This window comes from Chelonoidis abingdonii, chromosome 2, assembly GCF_003597395.2.
Source record: "Chelonoidis abingdonii isolate Lonesome George chromosome 2, CheloAbing_2.0, whole genome shotgun sequence".
NCBI lineage: Eukaryota > Metazoa > Chordata > Testudines > Testudinidae > Chelonoidis > Chelonoidis abingdonii.
Genome location: NC_133770.1, coordinates 206,827,510 through 206,851,481, shown reverse-complemented (window position 1 = coordinate 206,851,481; position 23,972 = coordinate 206,827,510). Strand labels below are relative to the sequence as shown.

Below are 23,972 nucleotides of genomic sequence, written 5' to 3'. Positions count from 1 at the left end.
TAAAAATCCAATGTCAGAGAAGAACACTTTGTATACTTCTAGTGAAAGACTCAAGGAGCTCAGTCTATTTAGTTTAACAAAAAGAAGGTTAAGGAGTGATTTGATTACAGTCTATATGTACCTACAGAGAGAACAAATATTAGATAATAAGCTCCTCAATTTAACAGAGGAAGACATAACCCAACTCAGTGGTTAGAAATGGAAGCTAGACAAATTCAGACTGGAAATAAGGGGTACATTTTTAACAGTAATGGTAATTAACCATTTCAACAGTTTGCCAAGGGTCTCGGAGAATTCTCCATCACTGGAAATTTTTAAATCAGGACTGTATGTTTTTCAAAAAGATATGCTCTTGGAATTCTTTTGGGGAAGCTCTCTAGCCCGTGTTACACAGAAAGTCAGATGGTATGATAACAATGGTCCCTCCTGGCCTTGGAATCTATGCCCTGGTCCACCCTGGGGGAGGAAATCAATCTAAGTTACGCAACTTCAGCGACGTGAATAACTTCGCTGAGGTCGATGTACTTAGATCGACTTACAGTGGTGTCTTCACTGTGGTGAGTCAACTGCTGTCACTCCCACATCCACTCTGCTTGCGCCTCTTGCAGCACTGCAGTACAGGAGTTGACAGGAGAGGGATCGGGGCGGGGGGTGTCAATTTATCACATTTAGATGAGACGTGATAAATCGATCCCCACTGGATCAACCGCTGCCCGCCGATCCGAGGAGTAATGTAGACATACCCTTAGTATCAACAAGTCTGAAATTTGACAGTTCGGTGAATTTAAAAACAAAACAAAAACACTCTCCATACAAATTATGAATTACTTACTTGAGTATTAACTATTTCCTGGGACAGTGTCTTATTTAGCTGTGGGTACATCTCAAGTTTGATATTTAGGACTCCAACAGAAACCTTTGATTCTGTACCTTTGAACCAAAATATTGCTTGATCAATTCACTGAGAAATTCAGAGGCATCTATGACATATAGATCAGTTAACCAAGAATGAACACAAAGAAGTTCATTAAAAAAAAAAAACTACTACTATCTGTCCCTTTTAAATCTGAAAAGAAAGGAAGAAAGAATGGAAGATGCCAGTTTTTCTTACTATCATATTAGATTGATGCTTAAATATTTGTGTGTGTACTTTATTATATGTATGACAGCAGCATCTTTAGGCCTCATTCAAGGATAAGGGACCCGCTACATCAGGGGTAGGCAACCTATGGCACGGGTGCCGAAGGTGGCACGCAAGCTGATTTTCAGTGGCACTCATACTACCCAGGTCCTGGCCACCAGTCCAGGGGTCTCTGCGTTTTAATTCAATTTTAAATGAAGCTTCTTAAACATTTTAAAACCTTATTTACTTTACATACAGCAATTGTTTAGTTATATATTATAGACTTATAGAAAGAGACCTTCTAAAAACGTAAAGTGTATCATTGGCACGCGAAACCTTAAATTAGAGTGAATAAATGAAGACTCGGTACACCACTTCTAAAAGGTTGCCAACCCCTGCACTACATTATATATTGTACAAAGAGATTTAACCCCCCATACACCAAAGAGAGACAAGTCATTGCCCCAGAGATCTCACAATTTAGGATTATAACCTGATGTTAACAGGTGTAAGAAACAAAACAAAAATGTTTAGAAGAGGATGAGGCAACAGTGAAATTAGCAACATAAGCAACAGTGTCAGCTTGCTATTTGTTAAGCTCCAGGGTTCTCAAACTGCGGTCGTGACCCCTCGGGAGGTCATGAGGTAATTACATGGGGGTCGCAAACCTCACTTCACCTCCAGCACTTATAATAGTATTAAATATAAAAAAATGTGTTTTTAATGGGGGGGGGTGGGGAAGTGTCACACTCAGAGGCTTGCTATGTGAAAGGAGTCATCAGTACAAAAGTTTGAGAACCACTGGTCTAGCTACATCAAAAGGCAGCATCTACAAAATACATCACATGCCTCAAAACACAGGTAAGACATAAGGGGAGTTTGAAGGAGGACAAGATAGAGGTTTTATGGATTTTAATGCTTTAATTGAGTGAACAAGTAGAAAAATGACAGGAGTTTTTCCATTAATAACTAAAAATTATTCAAATCCTTGTGCTCAAATGTTTTTTTGTGTCCTTTTCAGATCCTCTTCTACCAAGTCTGTGGTTTTGTGTTAAACTTCTTCAATAATTTTATTTTGTCAGTGAGCTATTTGGTTTTTTTTATTTAATTTAAAAAAAAAATCCACAAAAAAGTATTGAAGGTAATATAAAACAATGCTGTGGTCATAGGAGGGTTGTATTTCCTTGAACAAGCTTCTTCTTGGGGTTTTACTCGTTGTACATCAATACTGGACTAATCCATTTAAAAATAAAAGGCATTTTTTTTTAATTAGCACTTATGTAATACCTAAAATGCACAAACAGTAATGATTTAATCCTCACAACAATATTCTAAAATATGTAGGCAAGTTTTTCCTGATTTATAGATTTAACAACTGTGACAGAAAATACTCAAGTAACCTACCCAGGAGTACAAAGCAAGTCTATTGCAGAGCTAGGACTGTAAGTCAAGATCATTTTCTCCTATCCTAAGTTCATGTCTGGTCCATTAAAATATAGTGCCTCAAGACTTAAAAATTTGGAAAAAAAATCATATATTAAAGCTACACTTAAAACTGAACTACTATCTTAGCAGCAAGATGCTTTAGTCAATCATGGTAACCTGTAGAACTGAGAGCACAACACAGTGCTCTCTGTGGCTGGTTTTAAAACTGCTATTCAGAACTCTGAAGAGGAATGAAATTGTGAAGAAAGTCAATTTCACACCAATGATGCTCTGGAAGGCTATGAGCAGAAGAGGCAGACAGGGAAATATTGACTCATAAAAAGAAAGCAAACAGAGAGGTTGACAGGTGGAGTCCAGAAACTTCTTTCCTCCTAAACCTCTATCTACACTCCTTGCAACAGTCAAAAGAACTGAGTACCAAAAACCTTTCACTCGTGCAGCAGCCAGGAAGCTTTAGAGCAGGTAAACAGAAAGAGCCTTCTCCCTTCTATTTGCTGTGGTAGTTGGAATTTCAGATTTGACATCTCTACTAGCTATAGGCTGACAAAATATGAAGCCCCTATCCAGGGTTCAAAGATAGCACCTTAGCAAAAATCCAGCACCCTCCCCTTTCACAGTAAGTGGAAATGAGCTTCTCTGAAGGCTGACCCTAGAACTCCTTGTGGTGGATCAGCCTCATCTTTTGGATCTGTCTGGCTAGGTAGTCTTGTCTGGTTATTTATTTAAGCTCTGCAGAATACAAATGGAGGGGGGGTCCCACCTCACAAATTTCTCCAATCAAAGAAGTGAATTTGGAATATTATGTTTTCTGTATCAGATGACAGTAAAGAAGAATCTGATTACAGGTATCCCATGTAATTTATTAGGAGATATTATCTATGTTAGTTAGCCAAACCATGATGAAACCATACTGTAAATACTGGTTTCAGCCAAAAGCAATTTTTATACAATTTTTAGTTTGCCATTATAGCTGAAGTGTTTCATCTTACCTACACCCAGAAGCTCTACAGCAACATTTGTTACTCTGTTCTCTGCACCAAGGACTGATCGCCATTCCAAGAAATAAGATGCCACTAATGTGGTCTCACCAAATGTGTCAGTTTTGATCAGAACCATATGCACTGGATCACATATTGATAACATAGTGGTTGCATCCACCATTTTACTTCCGTCACCTGCATTATTAGACCAATACAAAACAACAAGCATATTACAGATACATTACTTCAATCACAATATTGTAATAGAAATTCTCCCCACTAAAACTGCTTTAAGAGAACACACGATTACAGTCTCTAAAACTGTTTTCTTTTTTTTTTTTAAATTACTGCACAAGTTAAAAAGCAATCAGTTCTGGTCACTCATGTCCCACAATCTCAAAAGAAGATATAAGAGAAATAGAAGGGGTTCAAAAACAAATTATGATAGAGGCGTGGAAAGACTTCCATATGAGGAAAGACTGAAAATATTAGTGTTGTTTAGTTTACAAAGGTGACAAATAGAAGAGGTCAAGATGCATGTACAGAGAATAATGACTGTTAGAGAGAAAGTAAACTTGGGCACTCTTATTTGGCCTAATAATACAAAAACAATGAGACATTCAGTTAAATGAAAAAGGTAACAAATTTAAAACTGATAAAAGGAAGTATTTGGGGGATTTTTTTATACCATAATGCATACTTAACCTGTAGAACTCATTGCCACAAGACATATTTGAGGAAAGCTCTTATTGAATACCTATCTTAAAAATTTTATTGAGAATATCCTCAATTACATTAGCTAGGATACTTTAAAAAAAAAATAAATAATATAACCCATTATGCTTCAGGGCACAAGCCAACTACTAACTGACAGCAATTAGAAAGAAACTTCCCCTGTGGTCAGGTTATTCCATAATAATCTTGTATGGGCTTTCTAATATCTTCTTTTGAAGCATCTGGTAACATAGGTGAACCACTGATCTAATGTGGTACAACTCTTATGTTCCTATGTTTTCATTTATACCACTGCATGCATGAATGTGGACTCTTCATCTGCTGTTTTACTATCTGACTATTTTAACAAAAGAACTATATGTTATTTTGATACATTATAAAATTAATGATAGGGCCTTCTAATATTTTCAATAGGACAATGGAATATGTCTAGTCTGAGTGGCTTCAAAGCTTCTAGCCTTGAACTATACAGTCAAGGTACAGCAATATTCCAGCATGACATACATCCTGTTTCATCTTGTTATTTCAATTAAAATATTTTGGAGGTTTACAACATGGTAATAATCTTGCCCATTAAACTCCTTTTTCAACATATTTTGACTGTTCTTCCTAAGTTAAGAGATTCTTTTTGTACCCCTTTAGGAAAGGAATTGGCATTACTGTACCAAAGCCTACAGCCAACAATAGATGTGGCAGTAGCCACCATCTGTATTGACAGGCTAATATAATTAACTTAGCCACCTCTAATGTGATCTAATCCATCTACATGTTTTAATTCTGATATCATAAATACTCAAAAATTATTGCAATGGTCACAAACAATCCTCACATTTCCAACTAAATCATAATTAGATGAATGTAGTTTTGAAAAAATAAAGTATCAGAAATGAATACTTGTCACTTGTATTTGCTATATTATTGATCAAAATAATATCAAATAATCTGAAACAACTCCATCAGGTTAGCACAATACATGACATTATTTTCAGACTTACGGTGTTCCTTACCTAGGCTATCCTTGTGTACTTCAAGTAAAAAACCATCATGAAAATCTGGTTCACAGGCACATGGGACAGGTTTAGAGCGGAAACGTTGGTTTCGAAAGTGCAAACACAGAGTGAAGGTAGAACAAATTTGACCAGGTAAAGGTTCAGGTTCTTGCAGATGTTCCAGAAAAGCTTTTCCACCCAAAACCTGAAGGTAAAGATACCTCCGTGTTGGGTCAATGTTAGCTGCAAAGTGTAGCAATAAATGTGAAGAAACTGCCAACAGGTCTTAAGAAATGTTTTTAAAACATCAGTAAACTAATAAAAGAGATCACAAGATATACTTCCACAGGAAGTGTTTGGAAGAATGGATAAAACTGGTTCTTAAAATATTTAGCAAACATTTCAATTTATACTAAAATGTGTGATTTGTTGTTATTGTTGCTGCTGCTGCTGCTGCTTACATGGCATATCTTTCTTCTATTTACACTGTTTTATTTCCTTTTAATAAGAACAGGAAAGCCTTTTGCTTTCTGTACATTATAGTAATTATTTTAACTGAATTCCTAAAACACAATAAAAAACTTCATTAAGTTCCTATAGTTAACCTTACATCTTGTAAGTAAAATCTCATATTTCTTATGGAACTATGAACAAGATATTAAATTAACAAAAACATACTTTTTTGCAATACTGGAGCTTGTCTGTCAACAAAATGTGTAGAAGGTTTCGGAGTTGAAGCCATCTCTCTGTCATTCATATCCTAGAATTATAGTTAAAATGCATTTTTAAAGACTCAAGGAAGAAAATGCAGTGGAGTCCTGTGGCATCTTATAGACTAACAAACATATTGGAGCATGAGCTTTCATGAGTGAAAACCCACTTCGTCGGATGCATTACGCTCTTGAAACCCTGAGAATCCCTCACTCACAACCCTACAATGCCTCCAACACCACCCTTCTCGTGAGTGGCTAGGACCTTCCATCCGACTGGATGGTTCAATACTGTACACATAACTTCAACTGATTTTAAGAAACAATAGTGTCATTCAATGACATCAGAGTAAACGTTAAACTGATTTGCTAACAATCTGGTAGCAGTTATTAAAGCTAATGTAAGTGACATTTGAGTGCATTGAGCTTTCACTCTCTAGTGAAAGAATTTCCACAGTGCTAAGATGATGATATTTTCTGATTTCACATATTTTCTTTTTCAAAAGCTACTCACGGTTACAAATGTAAGTTCTTTCATAACATCATCAATGATTCCTCGTCGTCTTAGGGCTTTCATCAGATCTTCTGCGGATAACTGTTGATGCTCGGGTGCTAATTCTTCGCGTATAGTCTCAGCAAGTACTTCTCGGATTCTGCCATGGACATCCATCTAAACAGAACACTTTATTACTCCTGGGAGAATTCTGCGCTATTGCACACATGGACAATTAATGAGCCCTGCAGATTTTTGCATAGAAAAAAACTTCTGCCAAAATGTTGCTGCAGTCTACCTTTTGCCCACCAAAGGGTACTGTGGTGCAAAAACAGCAGCAGCTCCAAGCTATGCGGAAACAGACAGGGTAGGGTTGGGGGTACGGGGGTCAGGGGTCAGACAGGGGCTCATAAGGGTTAGTAGGGGAAGATGAACTGGGGCAAGGGCTCAATGGGAGTGGAGCACAGGGACCTGGGGAGCAGAGACACATGGGGATGGGGTACAGGGAGACAAGGACAGAGGGTGATTGAGTGAGGGCACAGAGAAACATTGCGATGGTGAAGGAGCGCAGAGCTATACAGGGACAGGGGAGTGGGTACAGGGACACAGGGTGGCTGGAAAGGAGCACACAGACACATGGAGATGAAGAAGGGCGTGCAAAGCTATGAAGGATAGGACAGTGGCTGGATGAGGGCACAGAGACACACAGAGACAGGGACAGATGTGCCTGACTGAATGGGAGAGGCTAGGGGTCATCCAGCGTCTGCATGGGGGAAGCTCCCCAAAAATCCCTCCCTACCTCCTCCCCAAAAAACCTGTTCCATACCTTTTCCCATGCATACCCAACAACCCTCCAAGTTCACACCCAGGGCTCCTCCCCAGCAATTTACTTCCCCCTCCATTACCCTTGACTCTCCCAAGCCTTCGCATTTTTTCTGAGGTGTGCAGGAAATATGGTTCTGTATTTTAGTTTAAATGAATTATTACTCGGAGTTCTGTATTAATATGCCTAGTAAGGAATCTATTTGTCAAAAAACATTTCCTGAATCTTTTGTGTTTTCTGTACTGTTACAGACATACTTGCTGACAAGTATTTTGAAATAAAATGACTAAAAATAATTGAAACTGGTGTGATTATATTGTAATATTTTGACAAATAATATATGCAGAATTTTAAAATATTGTGCACATTTTTTTTCATTTTTTGGTGCAGAATTCCACACCAGGAGTAACTTTATATTACATCCTGTACAACAATCTACCCAATCTCTGACAGGATCTAAGAACACTACTTTTTGATACTCCTATAATATTTAAATAAGCCACATCCCTCAATGAAAGTACAGTGCTCTTAGAACTATACACTTCTCAACAGCATAGTAGTGGATTAAAATTAACAATCCTGCAAACACACAGCAGTCCAGATGAAACAGTAATACAGTACACATTTTCCATTTTGATTGTGGGGAGAATGGTCATCACCAGTTTCCAAAAACAGGAGAAATCCCAAAATACTTCCCCACATTACAGTGGTAATTTTGCAGCTACCTTTAACCTTCACTTACAAATTGTATATATAATGATTTTCATTTGATGATAATTTGTCAGCAGTCATTAAAACCAATAAACAATACTTGAGTACACTGAGCTTCCTCTCTCTATTGAAAGCACTTCTATGTTCCCAATAATAATGGAGGATTTCAGGTAACTCCATACTGACTATCTAAATATCAAGACAAATGGCACCCAAATCCTACATCAGTTGGGATGCAGGACAAAGGGCTAAATATCAGGACAGCCCTCCCCCCCCACCCCAAGCGGAGGGCCCAAGGTAGTTGCCCCGATTTGCCCTACTCAAGGGACAGCTCTGGTCCTAGATGGATAATAGGATTTGATCCAAGAGGTGAATAAAAGCTGAACCACTCAGTAACAGTGACTGTAATGTAATTAAAAATTTAACATCCTGGTGAAGGGAAGGAAATCTGAAAGAAAGCCACAAAAGTATAATTTAACTTCAAAAAGCGGAACAAAAAAAAATTAGAAAGCTAGTTAAATGGAAATTAAAAGAAACAGTCACAAAAGTGAAATGCCTGCAAGCTGCATAGGAACAAGTTAAAAACATTGTAACAGAAATTCAAACTAAATCCATATTTAAAAAAACAAACAAACAAACAGTAAGAGAATCAAAAAAATGGCACCATGGCTAAACAGAGTAAGAGAAGCAGTTAGAGAGAGAAAGGCACCCTTTAAACATTTGAAGTCAAATCCTACCAAGAAAAATAGAAAGGAGCATAAACCCTGGCAAGTCAACTGTAACAAATATAATTATACAGGCCAAAAAAGAAAAGCAACTGGCAAAAGACCCAAAAACTAAAGCAAAAATATTTAAAGTACATCAGAAGCAGGAAGCCTGCCAGTCAGGCCTGGTCTACACTACGCGTTTAAATCGATTTAAAGAGCATTATATCGATTTAACGCTGTACCCATCCACACTACAACACCCTTTATATCGATATAAAGGGCTCTTTAAATCAATTTCTGTACTCCTCCCCGACGAGAGGAGTAGCGCTAAATTCGATATTAACATATCGGATTACGGTTAGTGTGGACGGAAATCGACGTTATTGGCTCGGGCGTATCCCACAAGTGCAAAAGTCTACCAATGATAACACGTCATATCTGGAAGCAAATCTAGAACTCGATTCAGCGGGCAGGTAAAACAGGAAAGCCCGTAAAATAAAAAACACCTTTGAGTAATACATTTCCTGTGCCTCTGCAGTGAGAAGCTCGATCAGCGCACGGTGGGAGCAGTCTCAAATCGCAAAAAGAGCCCATCATGGACGAACGGGAGATACTGGTCATCTCTGATTCTGTGTATCGGCGCCAGGAACAAATCTGTGTCGATTCAGGACTCCGTTACAGAAACAGACTAAAGGTTTGAAAAATATAATTCCAGATACAACACGTGCGTGCACAAGCCTAACGGGAAGCAGAAGATAGAAGGATCGCTCATGGCCGATGGGTCACCCCGCGGTACTGAGCTCAGCCTTATTCCCACAGTCACAGGACTACTGAAAAGTCATTTGCGATTTCCATTGGCTGATGTGCTCCCATGTCTGTAGTTCAAAACATCAGTGTCTGGTGTGGTTCAGGGGAACAGTCTCCTGCAGTTTCTTCCCCCACCACATGACAAGAAGAAGGGAAAGAAATTCATTCCCTGTAGCTACTTCCAATGTCACCCTATGTTACTGAATGCTGCTGGTAACGCGACTGCTGCAGCAGTGAAGCAGCAGTATTCCCTACCTCCTCCCCTACCCAGTATGGGTAGATGTGAAATATGGACTGATATCACATCGATCGCATCAGCACGTGAGTGTCCTGCTGACCATTAGGTAGAGGTCTGGGTGGCGCCAGGGTAAAAATGGGAAGACCTAGTATACTCCCAGTAATCCACACAAGATAGTAATCAGAACGGCTAAGTAATTGTCCTGCGCAAGTCACTCGGGACTAGCTTCAATCAGCCCCCCTTTCCTGTGTAAAGAAAAAGATCTGTAATTGGCCTGGACTGTCAGTAGCAGCAGCAATGACAGGCTCCTCCCCCACACCGCTTAATGTTCCGCCTGGACTAATCATACGCGCCGGGAAGGCGCCTCCCCTCATTTTATGTCATCTAATCAGTGTTCTATCACTGCATCTTTATTACTATCATGACACAAAGGCAGGACACTGCCACGGTAGCCCAGGAAGTGGGGGGAGAAGGAAGCAACGGGTGGGGTTGATTGCAGGGGCAACCCACGTGATACTGATCGACGGAGCACCTGAGTGCCTCGATACACGGTACCTCTAATACACTGGCCCCTTTTCTAGCAGGACTGACTCTATTTCTTAGAAACCATAAGGGAAAGGATTGAACTCGGGAATCAATCCCAATTTCTTTGCGATGCGGCCCCCGCAACGACCCTCAAGCCAGGGGCACCACACTATATAGCAGTAGACAGTACAAAGGGGAAAGAAATACCTCATTTCACTTGCAGTTATTCTGGCATAGAAGACGACAAACGACTGGTACTATCTCTGCTATCAATGCAAAAGCAAGTGAATGCTGCTGTGTAGCGCTGAGTATGCGCCTCCTGTCCGCGCATCAAGACACATACTGCCGGGACACAAAAAAAAGCTGAACGGGCTCCATGGTTGCCGTGCTATGGCGTCAACCAGGGCAATCCAGGGAAAACCGGCGTGAAAAGATTGTCACCTGATGTTTTCCTGGAGGAAGGAATGACTGACGACATTTACCCAGAACCACTCACGACAATAATGATTCAACCCAGAATTCCAAGGGGCGGGGGAGACTGCGGGAACTATGGGATAGCTATGGAAGAGCTACCCATAACGCAACGCTTCAGAAATCGACGTTAGCCTCGGACCATGCATGCACAACACCGAATTACTGTGCCTAGTGTGGCCGCATGAAATCGAATTTATAATATCAGTTTTATAAAAACGATTTTAGCTAATTCGATATTATCCCGTAGTGTAGACGTGGCCTCAGTGAGAAAAATGCTAGTGGTGATTTATCTCTCTACCAGCTGCCTGAACCAACCTGCCTGACTGCTGGGGAGGGGCACATGATCACTCATGGGTTTCCCTTTGCTTCCCCATCAGAAGATTTTTTTCCTGCAGAGAAGCAAAGAAATCTGCGTGGGGACATGAATTCTGTGCATGTGCAGTGATGCAGAATCCCCCCAGAAGTAGTGGAGGAAGAGTCAACACAGCTTTTGTAAAGGGCAAACATGCCTCATCAATCTATTTGAATTTTCTGAGGGCATCAACAAGCATGCAGACAAGGGTGATCAGAAAGCTATAATGTATTTGGACTTCACAAAGCCTTTGACAAGGTTCCACACCTAAGGCTCATACGAATAGTGAGCAGTCATGGGATAAGAGGAAAGTTCTCAAGGATCAGTAGCTGGTTAAAATATAAGCAGCAAAGGGTAGGAACACATGGTCAGTTTTTACAATGGAGACAGGTAAATAAAGGGGTCCCCCAAGGATCTGTACTGAGACCTGTGCTGTTGAACATATTTGTAAGTGACCTAGAAAAGGGGGTAAAAAGTGAGGTGGCAAAGTTTTCAGACGATACAAAATTAATCAACATAGGCAAGTCCAAAGCTGACTGAAAAGAGTTACAAAGGGATCCTACAAAACTGAGTGACTGGGCAAGAAAATGGAAGATGAAATTCAACGTTGATAAGCGCAAAGTAATCAATGTTGGAAAATATAATCCTAAATATACATAGAAAATGATGGGGTCTAAATTAGCTGTTATCACTCAAGAAAGATCTTGGCGTCATCGTGGATAGTTCTCTGCAAACATCTGCTCAGTGTGCGGCAGCAGTCAAAAAAGCTAATACAATATTAGGAACCATTAGGAAATGGAAAGATAAAAATGCAGAAAATATCATAGTTCCACTATATAAATCCATGGTACACCCACACCTTGGATACTGCAAGCAGTTCTGTCTCTCCTATTTCAAAAAAGGACATACTAAACTGGAAAAGTTACAGAGAAGGGCAACAAAAATTATTAAGGGTATGGAACAGCTTCTGTACGAGGAGAACTTAAAAAGACTGGGACTGTTCATATTAGAAAAGAAACGACTTAGAGGGGATATGATAGAGGTCTATAAAACCAGGAAAGCTGCGGAAAGAGTGAATAGGGAAGTGTTATTTACCCCTTCACATAACACAGGAACTAGAAAGTTAGTGAAATTACTAGGCAGTACATTTAAACAAACATAAGGAAATACTTCTTCATACAACGCACAGTCAACCAGTGGAACTTGCTACCAGGGGACGTTGAAAGACAAAAGTATAAATGGGTTCAAAAAATAATTAGATAAGTTCATGGAGGATAAGTTCATCAACAAATATTAGCCAAGATGGTCAGGGATGCAACCCCATGTTCTGGATCTCCCTAGAGTCTGATTGCCAGAAGCTGGGAATGGATCACTCAAAAATTGTCTATTCTGTTCATTCCCTCTGAAGCACCTAGCGTTGGATGCTGTCAGAAGATAGGATACTGGGCTAGATGGACCACTGTTCTGACCTAGTATGACCATATTAAACATTCTTAAGATAAAATGGTGATTCAAGTTTAACGACTCTCCTCTGTTCACCCTCTCCACTTTAAGTTAACATGCAGCTTCCTCTACATTTCTTTTAGATGACTATTTCAAGACAGAAGTACTTCTGGACAAAAGCAGTATCTTCAGACTCATTTCTATTCCCCCCCTTGACTCAGGAATCAACTATATTAGCATAGTTAAAGCTTTATTACCCCTTAGTGTGGCAGCAGTTCTACCAGTAAAAAGATGCTAAATACTGTTATAGTTATTCCCATTCAGGTAAGGAAATAACTATACTGGTTTAATACACCTTTACACTTGCATAACTGCATATACAATAAGGCCTTTACCAGTGTAAGTGTTTCAGTAAAAAGAGACAAAAAAACAAACAAACCTCATTCCCTGTCTAAAATAGCTATACTGGTAAAACTCAAGCGTAAACCAAGCCTCAACTATGTGGCTTCCCTGTCCATCATCTTGACAGCATTCCAGACCTTGAACTCTCCTCCTCCCAAATATCTACAAATCTGACCATTATGAAATCTTATCCATGCTTTTGTATCATTTTGTGTCTCAAACTCCAGAGTTCTGCCCACACATTGTGTCTAGTATACCCTCGTCCCTATGAGGACGGTCTTGTGTTCAAGGGACTAGGCTGGGATTCATGAGATCTGGTGCTGGTTCCATCACAGACTTCCTGTGTGACCATATGGAAGTTACTTAATCTCTGTATTTTAGTTCCTGAACTATAAAGTTGGGATAAATATACTTCCCAATCTCTCAGGTACAGTGTAAGGCTAAACTAATTAGTGTAGGTGAAGTACTCTGATTCTCTTGTGCTAAGTACCACAGAAATACCTATAAATAAGATTCACAGTTCTCATTTGTTCCAACATCCAGTTCAAACTTTATCATCTTTAAAAGAAAAAATTAGGCCCTCTATTAATTTTCTCCAATTTACCTCAAAGACCTTGTCTTTTCCTACTCTCAATCCCTTTCACTTATCTACCACTAGCCTTCTCTGTCCTGTTATACAATTTGGTAGTGGATGGTGCAAGAGTCTTCTCTTAAGATCCTGTCTTTTGCAGCAACCTCTCTTTCTCTCTCCACCTTACCCACTCTGTCTTACTTCACATAACTGAAATCACAGCTTTTCTCTATGGCCTATGACCTTTCCAGCTCTCCCAAAGATTGAGAAGAGAGAAAAACAGTCTGAGCTTGGCATTTTTTGTGATATATTTAAAAAAAATAAAATAAAAAATAAAAGATAGAGACACAGATGGAGCAAGCCCAGGAAAAGACTAATCGAGCAGAGAGGAGAAGAGAAACAAGATGAAGGAATAATAAACAGATGTTGGAAGGGGGGAATAATTAGGCAAGCAGATACTTGCCCTAACAAAGGGGGAGTAGAAAGAAAAACCTCACTTTTAAAACAAACCCTGAGGCAAGAAACTTATTGGGAGGCTGTTTATTTGAAATCACTCAGTGACCAGAGCCATTGCTTTTCTGACCAGGTGAACCCATAAGGAGGTTCAGTCGCCAATTTGATTACATTCATTGTGTTTATGCACTACAGAGTAAATCACACAAAGGCTGTCATCTGCTCCTCGGAACCTTCATCTTTTTCTGTCCTCTACACAGTAGATTAAGTGGACAACGGTCTTTCCAACACTAAGTCCAGGAAAGCAGCAGGAATGGACAAAATATATCCAGAATTCCTGAAAAAACTTGGTCCAAAAGTGGCTAGTAGTCTTCTTCAGCAACATCCACTCTTCCGGTACAATATCAAGAGAGTGGAAAGGGGGCTAAGATCATAGTCATTCTGAAGCCTGGAAAACAGGCCACTGACCCAAAAAGCCAGCAGCACTTAGCAGTTGCTATAAAATGTTGGAGCAGCTCCTACTTCAAAGGTTACAGCAGATACTGCAGCAACTGGTGCCCCAAGAGCAGGCCGGATTTAGAAATGGTCACAATTAGTGTGACTGGGTGCTGGTCTTAACTAACTACATAAAACCCAGCTATCAGCATTAATTAAAAGCAGCAGCATTCATTGATCTGTCTTCTGCATACGATACTGTATGGCACAAACATCTTCTGTTGAAGCTTTCTCATGCCAATCAACCATCAAACTCATCATCGAGATGCTAAGTAACTCAAGATTCACTGTACGTCTTGGTAAATCTGCCAGCCAATCACAGAGATCTGTCTGCACTATTCGATTTCTACACCAGTGAGAATCTGGTCACATCATCCCTTAAATTCAGCCATGCAAATAATATTGCCCTAGCAATGCAAGCGTCTCTCTAAAGGCCATAGAAAAGGTGATGAACAATGACCTCCAAACAGTTGAGACTATTTCAAAACTTGGCAACTGAAACCCAATGCTCTGCCTTCTATGTGAACAAACATACCAAAGTGCCACTCAAAGTGGACTTTTGTGATCTGCCTCCACCACATGACTACAACCCAGGGTACCTTGGAGTTACCCTCAAGTAGATGCTGAACTATCGCCAATACCTTGATAACACCAATAAGAAGATAAAGACAAGGGCTATCATCATCCAAAAGCTCACTGGCACATCTCGGGGATGACATGCACACATGCTTCAAACATCAGTACAAGCTCTGGTCTTGGCAACAGTAGAGTATTGTGCCCCAGTTTGTATACAAGAGCTTCCACATCAATCTTGTTGACACCGAAATCAATGTCACACTCAGGATTGTTAGTGGTTCTCTCAAATCAATACCAACCAATACTAGGGGCTCTCCATTTTGGAAAGCATTGTGCCAGTCAACATCAAGTGAGATGCTGCTGTGGTCCAACAAGATCCTGGCTACTCTGGAATGACTCATACACCTAGACATCAAATCACTCCCTCTCTCCCAACTCAAATCCAGAAAGCCTTTCCAGATACACACGTCAAGAATACAGGCAAATGGAAAAGCTGCCAGCACTCACTGGCTCAAGCCACGGACTGCTTGCAATATTCCTATCGAAGACGTGATTGAAGACACAATGAAAAAGTCCAGGCACTGTCTTCCCGTAGGCAGCAGGCAGCACTTAACCCCATTTGGGCAACGCATAGAAGGTGCAGATAACTCCTCCACAGAACCACCAAATTGTGATTGTGGTGAGGTACAAACCACGGGATACACTAGCTCCCTTCGTGGTTGCAGGCTGGCTCGTGGGTGGGGGCACGTGCCTACCCCGGAACGGCGTTGAATGGCTGTGTATACACACACACACACACACACAGTTAAGCTGGCAGTGGCACGAGCCCCCCCACACGCGCAGAGCAAAGCCCTGGCATCAGCTGACCCAGCACGCGCGCTTCCAACGGCGGAGGGGGAAGCTATTCGCCGGTCCCGCCGCCCCTCACCCTGCTCAGCTGCTGCCGGATGATCTGCTTCAGCTCCGAGACTTTCTCCGGGGGCAGCGCCATGGCAAACCCCGAGCACGGCAGCACCTACGGGACACTCGCCCTGCACAGTACCCAGCCCGGACCCGTCCTCTCCCATGAACCCCCCGCGCGACTCCTCGCGCTGCCGCCTCTCGCCCAGCCCCGCCCCGCCCCGCCCACCACGCTCGGCGGCCGCGCGCTCCCCTACCTACGCAACCGCTTTTCGAACTGGCGCACAGCTAGGGCGGGAGGCTGCCGCACTCAAACGCCTGATGGAAACGAGGCTCTCCGTCGGCGACGGCGCGGGAAGCTGCTCTCTGTAGCAATGTGCTACGGCCCGCAGTTACTGGTGGGCAGTGGAGTGTACGAAACTGCTATTGCAAAAAAACAAAAAACTTGCCCCCTGCGTGTAGCATAAATGCCCATACTTGGACACTTTCCGGGTGAAAGTGTGGCTTCACAGGGCGGGGTGTGCGCCCTTATAGGGGATGAATGCTGTACTTATGTCCCAGAAAATGCACAGGATATTAACAAGCACATCCTGTCAGCCAAACAGGCTTTTGAACAGTGGAAGGCCCAGGAAAGGGAACCCACTATTTCTGATTCCCTATGGGGCTGGTTACCCAACCTGGGCGGACTAGGGAGAGGCATTGTTTGCCTCCTGCTCACTGGTGTGGTGTTGTGTATCATTACTCTCCTCTTGCTTGCTTGCTGTAAAGCACTCCTACATAGAATTTGTACCTCCCGTTCCCCAGGAAATCCCACTATACCCCCTCATTAATGACCCCAGCTCCCTAGAGCTTAATTGCTTTTTGTCCTCAAAGTATGAGAAAACTCAGCCAAAAGTTTGTTGAGCGTTCTCAAAGGAGGGAATTGTTGGTGTCACTGGGCATAACCCTAGGTAACTTGGGAGGGTGGTAGACTACGAGTGTCAATGAAGCCCTCCTGTTTCAGGCCTCAGTGAACCAATGTTCCTCCATGTTAGACACTTTGTGTAACCTAAAGTGCTAACAGCTGCAAAAATGTAGTGTCAGCAGCCAGTTCTCTGTTGTAACAGACTGGGGCTAGGCTGAAACTAGCTCAAGGCTGCTTCAGGTAAGGTGTACTTGCCTGTAACAGAAACGAGGGGGAGGAAAGATTAAGCAAGTAGAACACTGCAGCTGGACAGAAGAGGGAGGGGGGAGCCAGGGATGAGCTAGTCAGCAAAAAGAACAATTTTACAGTAAACAACTGGGGTATAAAAGGGAAGAGCCTGCTTGTATCTGTGTGCTTGATCTGAGACGTCCCAGTCTCCTTGCACCGCTTTGAGATCTCAAACTTTGTCTGCTTCTCCACCCTGGTGTGTTCGTTGGCGCGACACACACCGGGCAACGAACCCCGCTGTTGCCCCCCTTGGGCACTCTGTGCCGGCAACAGTTCTTGGCGCCCAATGTGGGGCTCGAGGCTGAAAATTAGCTTGCCCGGATCCCTCCTGGTGGTTGACGGATTGCGGCGACGATCGATGCTCAGCGCGTACCAGTGACTTAATCGGGGGCCTCAGCGGAGACACGGTTTGACCGACTCCGGAGGGCACAATGGTGCAACGCACTCGAGTAGTGGAGAGGCAGTTGCGGGCGACAGTGAGGAACCAGTCCCTTGGATAAGGTAGGAACAGTCTAGTGTTCTGGACTTTGGCCCGAGGCTGGGGACGCCCACTCATTGTAATTCCCATTAGCTACTGGTGTATTAGCATATAATGGGTCAAGGGCATGGTATGGGGCGGCAGGTAGAGTGTACACCCTTAGAATGCATTCTAGTGAATTGGAAGGTGTTTGGATCGGATCCGATGACTAAGAATAAACTGAAAAAGGTCTGTAACAGTAGACTGGCCTCAATATCAAGTAGAGGATCAGGAAAGGTGGCCACTGGAAGGATCACTTTATTATAACACGATCCTTCAATTACTCCTGTTTTGTCTGCGAACGGGTAGCTTCTGAAGCTGTTTGTATAGAGAGCTCTTGTAACAATCCTCCACCACATGCCCCGGAGCCGCACCGGGAGGAGGACAATTTTGTTCCTGTTCTTCCCCCTGTCTGGTGGAGTGCAAGGATTCAAAAGCAGGTTAGGGACAGTTCAGGGACAGAGGAGAACCAAGGGGGAGCTCAGAGTGATGTTCCCTCATCTTCAGAGGAATCAGGCAGCCTCACTCCCTCTGTGCAGCCTCCAGCCAGCCTTTCGCAAACTTGGCCAGGGACTGCTTTTCTAACACTCCAATATTACAGCAGCCCTTGTCCTCGCCCTTGTGGACCCCACTAGGTTATGTAACTCCATGAGGAAGAATGTTTCTGAGACACCCCTGATATTACAAGCCCTGTTGAGAACTTATCTGGTTCCACTGGTTGCTGGGGGACATGGGATGGGTTTTACCCCTACCCTGTTTGCAACTTCAGATTTGTTTAACTGGCAATGCACTATGCCTCACTTATGAGACAATCCTGAGGTAGTGGAAAAAATGTTCTGTATAATCATTTTCACTCATGTGCCCATTTGGGCAAATGTAAATCAGTTATTAGATACTCATAACAGAAGATGAAAGACAGTGTCCAGACGAGCACCCCTCTGACTTTTGTGCTCGACTGATTTGTGAAATTAGAAAGCATGGGAATCTGAATCCTGAAACTGATCATGGAAAGGAGATGGTTAAAATGGTTTTCATGTCACAATGTGCAAAGGATATTGCAAAGAGATTTAGAGAGCATCCAGACGGTATGCAAGGGAAAAAGGTTAATATTTATACGGACTTAAAATATGCTTTTGGGGTGTGACATGCCACTGGAGTGCTTAACCCCTCTTCCTCACTTCTCCAAAGCCCCTGGGGTTCGTGCTCCGATAAGGTGAGCCCTAATACAATAAGGAAATACTATGTGGTTCTGCTTGGGGGCCGGCCTCTTATCTGGTTCTGGTGCACTATCTGGTTCTGTTCTGGTTAACCGGTTAATGTTTTTCTGCTCTGTTCATTTGGGCGTTAGGTGTGTGGGCAGAACTGAACCTCTCGTTCGTAATTCCTCAGAGTGGAAGCCATTGCATGCGATGAAGCTCTGAGGTAGAATTGAGATCCTTCTGTCCTGTCCCCTGTAGCGGTCAGTGTATAGGAGTGGGAAACCTGGCTTAGACTGTAATTCCCTCTGCTCTCTGTATAATTCTCTTTTCTATTTGAGTGTCAGCAGACAGATGGGTGGGTCTCTGGGTAAACCCTCTAAAGGGGATTGGATTATCTGTTAAGTAAATGGCCTTTACCCAATGGGCCATGTGTTTTTGCCCAGGTGGCAAGCCTCACGAGGGAGGACTCGGGTAGTCTTGTGAGTAAGAATGTTTAAGGGAAGAGACCAGGAGGGGTGGGGGCTAGTTGAGAAGCCCACCCTCCTAGCTAAACTGGTAGTGGAACAAGTTGGTGCCCAGGGAAGGGACGGTTCAGTGAGAAAAGCAGGATCGGGCCCAGGCAGGCAGGCAACAGACAGAGAGATTGGAAAACAGTTTGGAAAATTTTGAGGGTGTAGTGGAAGGAAGGAGTAAGTAAGTGTAAGCATGGGGATTTCAAATACCCACAACAAAACTTGGAATGGTGATTTGAGTTGATAACAGTGGCTGCTGGGAGACAAGCAGCTGATTTAAGGATGAGTGAGAAGTTAACTCTGTAGTTGCCGGAGGAAACAGCAGTTGAACTTTATAAAAATGCTAAAGAGGAAAGTTCTTGGTGTCTTTGAAATGTTTGTAAATAAATTCAGGCAAAGAAATTATTGGATTGCAATCATTTGTCTATGAATAATTTAGTTGAATTAACTGAAGAATGTATATAGTGTTATGTAATTGAAATGTTATTAGGCTCTAAGGGCACTATAAGTGGTGATGTTTTCTTTCAGTGTTTGAAAGCAGGAGTTAAAAGTAAAAAGCAAGCCAGAAAGCATCTGTATTAATGCAAATTATCTAACTGATAAGGTAGGAGCCACTGAAACCTGGGCTGCCTATGAAACACATACAAGAAAATATGGGGTAATTCCTCTGTTTTGCCTGAAGTCAACAAGGGTATTTGTACATTTTAAGTGATGATTGACTGCCCAGGAGGGTAGACCTCTGGTTTTTGTCTTTCAGATAATCAGAGAAAACTGATGCCAGCTGAACAGCATTCAATGTACCATGCATTTACTGGCACAACAGGAATTATGTTTTGTGTTCTATGGTTTGTCTTGTGGTGTTTGTCTTGTGGCCGGAATTGTTGTGTTTAGTGTTTTTCATGGGATGGTCGGTTTGGAATCAAGAAAATGTAATATACTGAAAAGCAAGGACTCAAGTCTAACATGGGATTTGCTTAAGTAGAAAAAGAAACTTCATTGGCCAAAGAAGTTGTAATTGAAGTAAACTCATCAAAGTGGGTATGCTGTTCTAGCTTGTTGCTCCAAAGTTCTGTAATAAGGTTATTTTAGTGGAAGGGTATATGTGGCATACATGAATAATAAGACTAATGTACTGTATAATGGCAATGTTTCTGTGTTCATTGTTGGGAAAAATGTGTTTGAGTGAAAAGTAGAAAGTTTCCTTTGTAGGTCAAAAGAAGCCAAGAAGGGAAAAAGGACAAAAGAACAAAAGTTAACTGGAAAAAAAATAGCTAGCAAGCTCAGGCTATAGATAAGACACTGACTCCATTCAAGGACACTGCTCATAGTTAAGACTTGGCTGACAGCCCGGAAAAGGAGGGCTTAAATGTGCCCAAACAGCTATAAGGTTTGCAAAACATTGCCAGGCACTAATTAAATGTGTTAGGTTTCTTTTCTCACAGGTAAAGAAGCGCTACCCAAAGACCCTGGCAGCCCTGCCACTCCTTGGAACCAGGAGACTGGATCAATGTAAAGGTCCACCAATGAAAGACTGCTTGGCTCCCACTGGAAGGCCCTTATTAAGTCCTGCTGACTACAACACGACTGCTGCGAAGTGCCAAAGGACTGACTGCTTGTAAACCCATGATTCTCACTGCAAAAAAGACCCCTCCACCTCAGGAGAATTCTCCTACTGATGATTAGCCTATTTCTCCTTCTAGCTCCACTGTGCCTTCTGGACAGCAGGGAAAAGACAAGGTGAAGTGCTAGTAACCTCTCCCTTGTCCACTGACAGATCTACTGTGCCTTTTGAATTTTTCTAGAAGAATCAAAACCATTACAGGGTGAGTGCTGGTAACCTCTCCCCTGTAAGGATGTTGAAACCACGACTGTTTTGGGAAAAAGAAGAAGGAATACTCACTGCACTGAAATTGCCAAAGTCAGGAATTCCTGACTAGAAAGGACATTAAGAACTGACCGTGGTGAAGAAACAAAGAATTATACACTGGCGGGAGGACATTTGTGGGACCCATGCTTGGGAATGTGGTATTAATTGGATTTTGGGGTTTATTCTACAGGCTGCGCCCTGTGTTCTGGATAAATCCTTCAGCATGTATTGCTCCCTCTAATTGGATTTTAAATAACGAGTACCTGAAGAGTTTGTTCTGCCACTAGAAATTTTACCCGTATTGAAACCATGCCAGTGACTAATAATGTAACCCCCTCCTATGCTATTAATGTTAATGCCTTTTGAAAGTACCTGAGAATAGTTAAACAAATGTATTATAGTACTGCACCAAGGAAAGATGGTATTGAATATCACTGAGGCAGGGAAGGCATTGCAGTGGGATCTAGTATGTTTAGCAATTCAGGATTTCCTGAATGACCAGCTGATGGCCATTCGGAGTGATCTTGAGTACCAGACTTGGCCCACTGCCCTTACAGACGCATTAGGAATACCATCTGATCTGTGATCATGGAGACATACTTGGACACTTTCCGGGTGAAAGTGTGGCTTCACAGGGCGGGGTGTGCGCCCTTATAGGGGATGAATGCTGTACTTATGTCCCAGAAAATGCACAGGATATTAACAAGCACATCCTGTCAGCCAAACAGGCTTTTGAACAGTGGAAGGCCCAGGAAAGGGAACCCACTATTTCTGATTCCCTATGGGGCTGGTTACCCAACCTGGGCGGACTAGGGAGAGGCATTGTTTGCCTCCTGCTCACTGGTGTGGTGTTGTGTATCATTACTCTCCTCTTGCTTGCTTGCTGTAAAGCACTCCTACATAGAATTTGTACCTCCCGTTCCCCAGGAAATCCCACTATACCCCCTCATTAATGACCCCAGCTCCCTAGAGCTTAATTGCTTTTTGTCCTCAAAGTATGAGAAAACTCAGCCAAAAGTTTGTTGAGCGTTCTCAAAGGAGGGAATTGTTGGTGTCACTGGGCATAACCCTAGGTAACTTGGGAGGGTGGTAGACTACGAGTGTCAATGAAGCCCTCCTGTTTCAGGCCTCAGTGAACCAATGTTCCTCCATGTTAGACACTTTGTGTAACCTAAAGTGCTAACAGCTGCAAAAATGTAGTGTCAGCAGCCAGTTCTCTGTTGTAACAGACTGGGGCTAGGCTGAAACTAGCTCAAGGCTGCTTCAGGTAAGGTGTACTTGCCTGTAACAGAAACGAGGGGGAAGAAAGATTAAGCAAGCAGAACACTGCAGCTGGACAGAAGAGGGAGCGGGGAGCCGGGGATGAGCTAGTCAGCAAAAAGAACAATTTTACAGTAAACAACTGGGCTATAAAAGGGAAGAGCCTGCTTGTATCTGTGTGCTTGATCTGAGACGTCCCAGTCTCCTTGCACTGCTTTGAGATCTCAAATAAACTTTGCCTGCTTCTCCACCCTGGTGTGTTCATTGGCGCGACGCACACCGGGCAACGAACCCCGCTGTTGCCCCCCTTGGGCACTCTGTGTTGGCAACGCCTTTAATCATTTTTGTTGCTCTTCTCTGGACTTTCTCCAATTTGTCCACATCTTTCCTGAAACGTGGCGCCCAGAAATGGACACAATACTCCAGCTGAGGCCTAATCAGCATAGAATAGAGCAGAATAATTATTTCTCATTTCTTGTTTGTGACACTCCTGCTAATATATCCCAGAATGATGTTCCCTTTTTTTTGCAGCTCCAGGGGCCCAACCTGTGGGCCCCTAACCCTAGCTCCAGGGACCCTAACATTACACTGTTGACTCATATTTAGCTTGTGTCTCACTATTACCCCCAGCTCCCTTTCCACAGTATGCCTTCCTAGGAAGTCATTTCCTATTTTGTATGTGTGCAACTGATTGTTCCCTCCTAAATGGAGTACTTTGCATTTCTCCGTATTGAATATCATGCTATTTGCTTCAGACCATTTCTCCACTTTGTCCAGATTATTTTGAAAGTTAACCCAATCCTCCAAAGCGCTTCTAACCCCTCCCGGCTTAGTATCACCCACAAACTTTATAAGTGTACTCTCTATGCTATTATCTAAATCCTTAATGAAGATATTGAACAGAAATTTATTCAGAACTGATCCCTGCAGGACCCCACTCGTTATGAGCTGCCAAAATCTTAACTGGTTCCCTACTGGGTCTTTGGTGGCACTTTGGTCGCAGGTCCTTCAGTGCTGCCGAAGACCTGGAGCGAGTGAAGGCAGGGCCGACTTTAGGAAGTGTGGGGCCCAATTTGAACAGTTTTGACGTGGCCCCAGCAGGGAAGACAGAAAAAAAAACCACAAGAAAAAAACCACATGGGGCTTGTACTCACCGGCCGAGTCTTCGGTGGCACTTCAGCGGCGGGTCCTTCACTCGCTCCAGATCTTCGGCGGCACTGAAGGACCTGCCGCTGAAGGGTTGCCAAAGACCCAGAACAAGCGAAGGACCCACCGCCAAAGTGCTGACGAAGACTCAGAGCGCCACCCGGTGAGTACAAGCCCCACGTGTTTTTTCAAGTGTTTTTTTTTAGTCATCCCTGTTGGGGCCCCATCTAAACTGTTTGAATTGGGCCCCGCACTTCCTAAAAACAGCCCTGCACATCAGGGTTGCAAAATTGTATTGGGGGCTGGGTAGGGGAGGCTGTGCCTCC

General features: G+C 42.7%; 1 protein-coding gene and 1 long non-coding RNA gene across 3 annotated transcripts in view; one reads left to right on the top strand and one right to left on the bottom strand.

The window, feature by feature from the left end:
• Positions 1 to 16,110, bottom strand: part of CEP76 (centrosomal protein 76) — a 43,218-nt gene extending 27,108 nt beyond the window's left edge. The window contains exons 1-6 of one of the 2 annotated variants that reach the window (XM_032789647.2): positions 15,982 to 16,110; positions 6,498 to 6,653; positions 5,952 to 6,033; positions 5,292 to 5,516; positions 3,559 to 3,744; positions 833 to 930 (exon numbers count right to left, since the gene is read on the bottom strand). In XM_032789647.2, the coding sequence (XP_032645538.1) occupies positions 833 to 930; positions 3,559 to 3,744; positions 5,292 to 5,516; positions 5,952 to 6,033; positions 6,498 to 6,653; positions 15,982 to 16,044 (810 nt within the window). In that variant the 5' untranslated portion in view covers positions 16,045 to 16,110. Of the gene's footprint in view, positions 1 to 832; positions 931 to 3,558; positions 3,745 to 5,291; positions 5,517 to 5,951; positions 6,034 to 6,497; positions 6,654 to 15,981 lie in introns of those variants that run through there. The other variant, XM_032789656.2, reaches the window with a different exon arrangement.
• A 2,642-nt stretch (positions 16,111 to 18,752) lies between these two features.
• Positions 18,753 to 19,358, top strand: LOC142046231 (uncharacterized). Its single transcript, XR_012655125.1, has 2 exons — positions 18,753 to 19,263; positions 19,305 to 19,358. It is a non-coding gene; the product is annotated as an uncharacterized LOC142046231 (long non-coding RNA).
• The last annotated feature ends 4,614 nt before the right edge of the window (positions 19,359 to 23,972 follow it).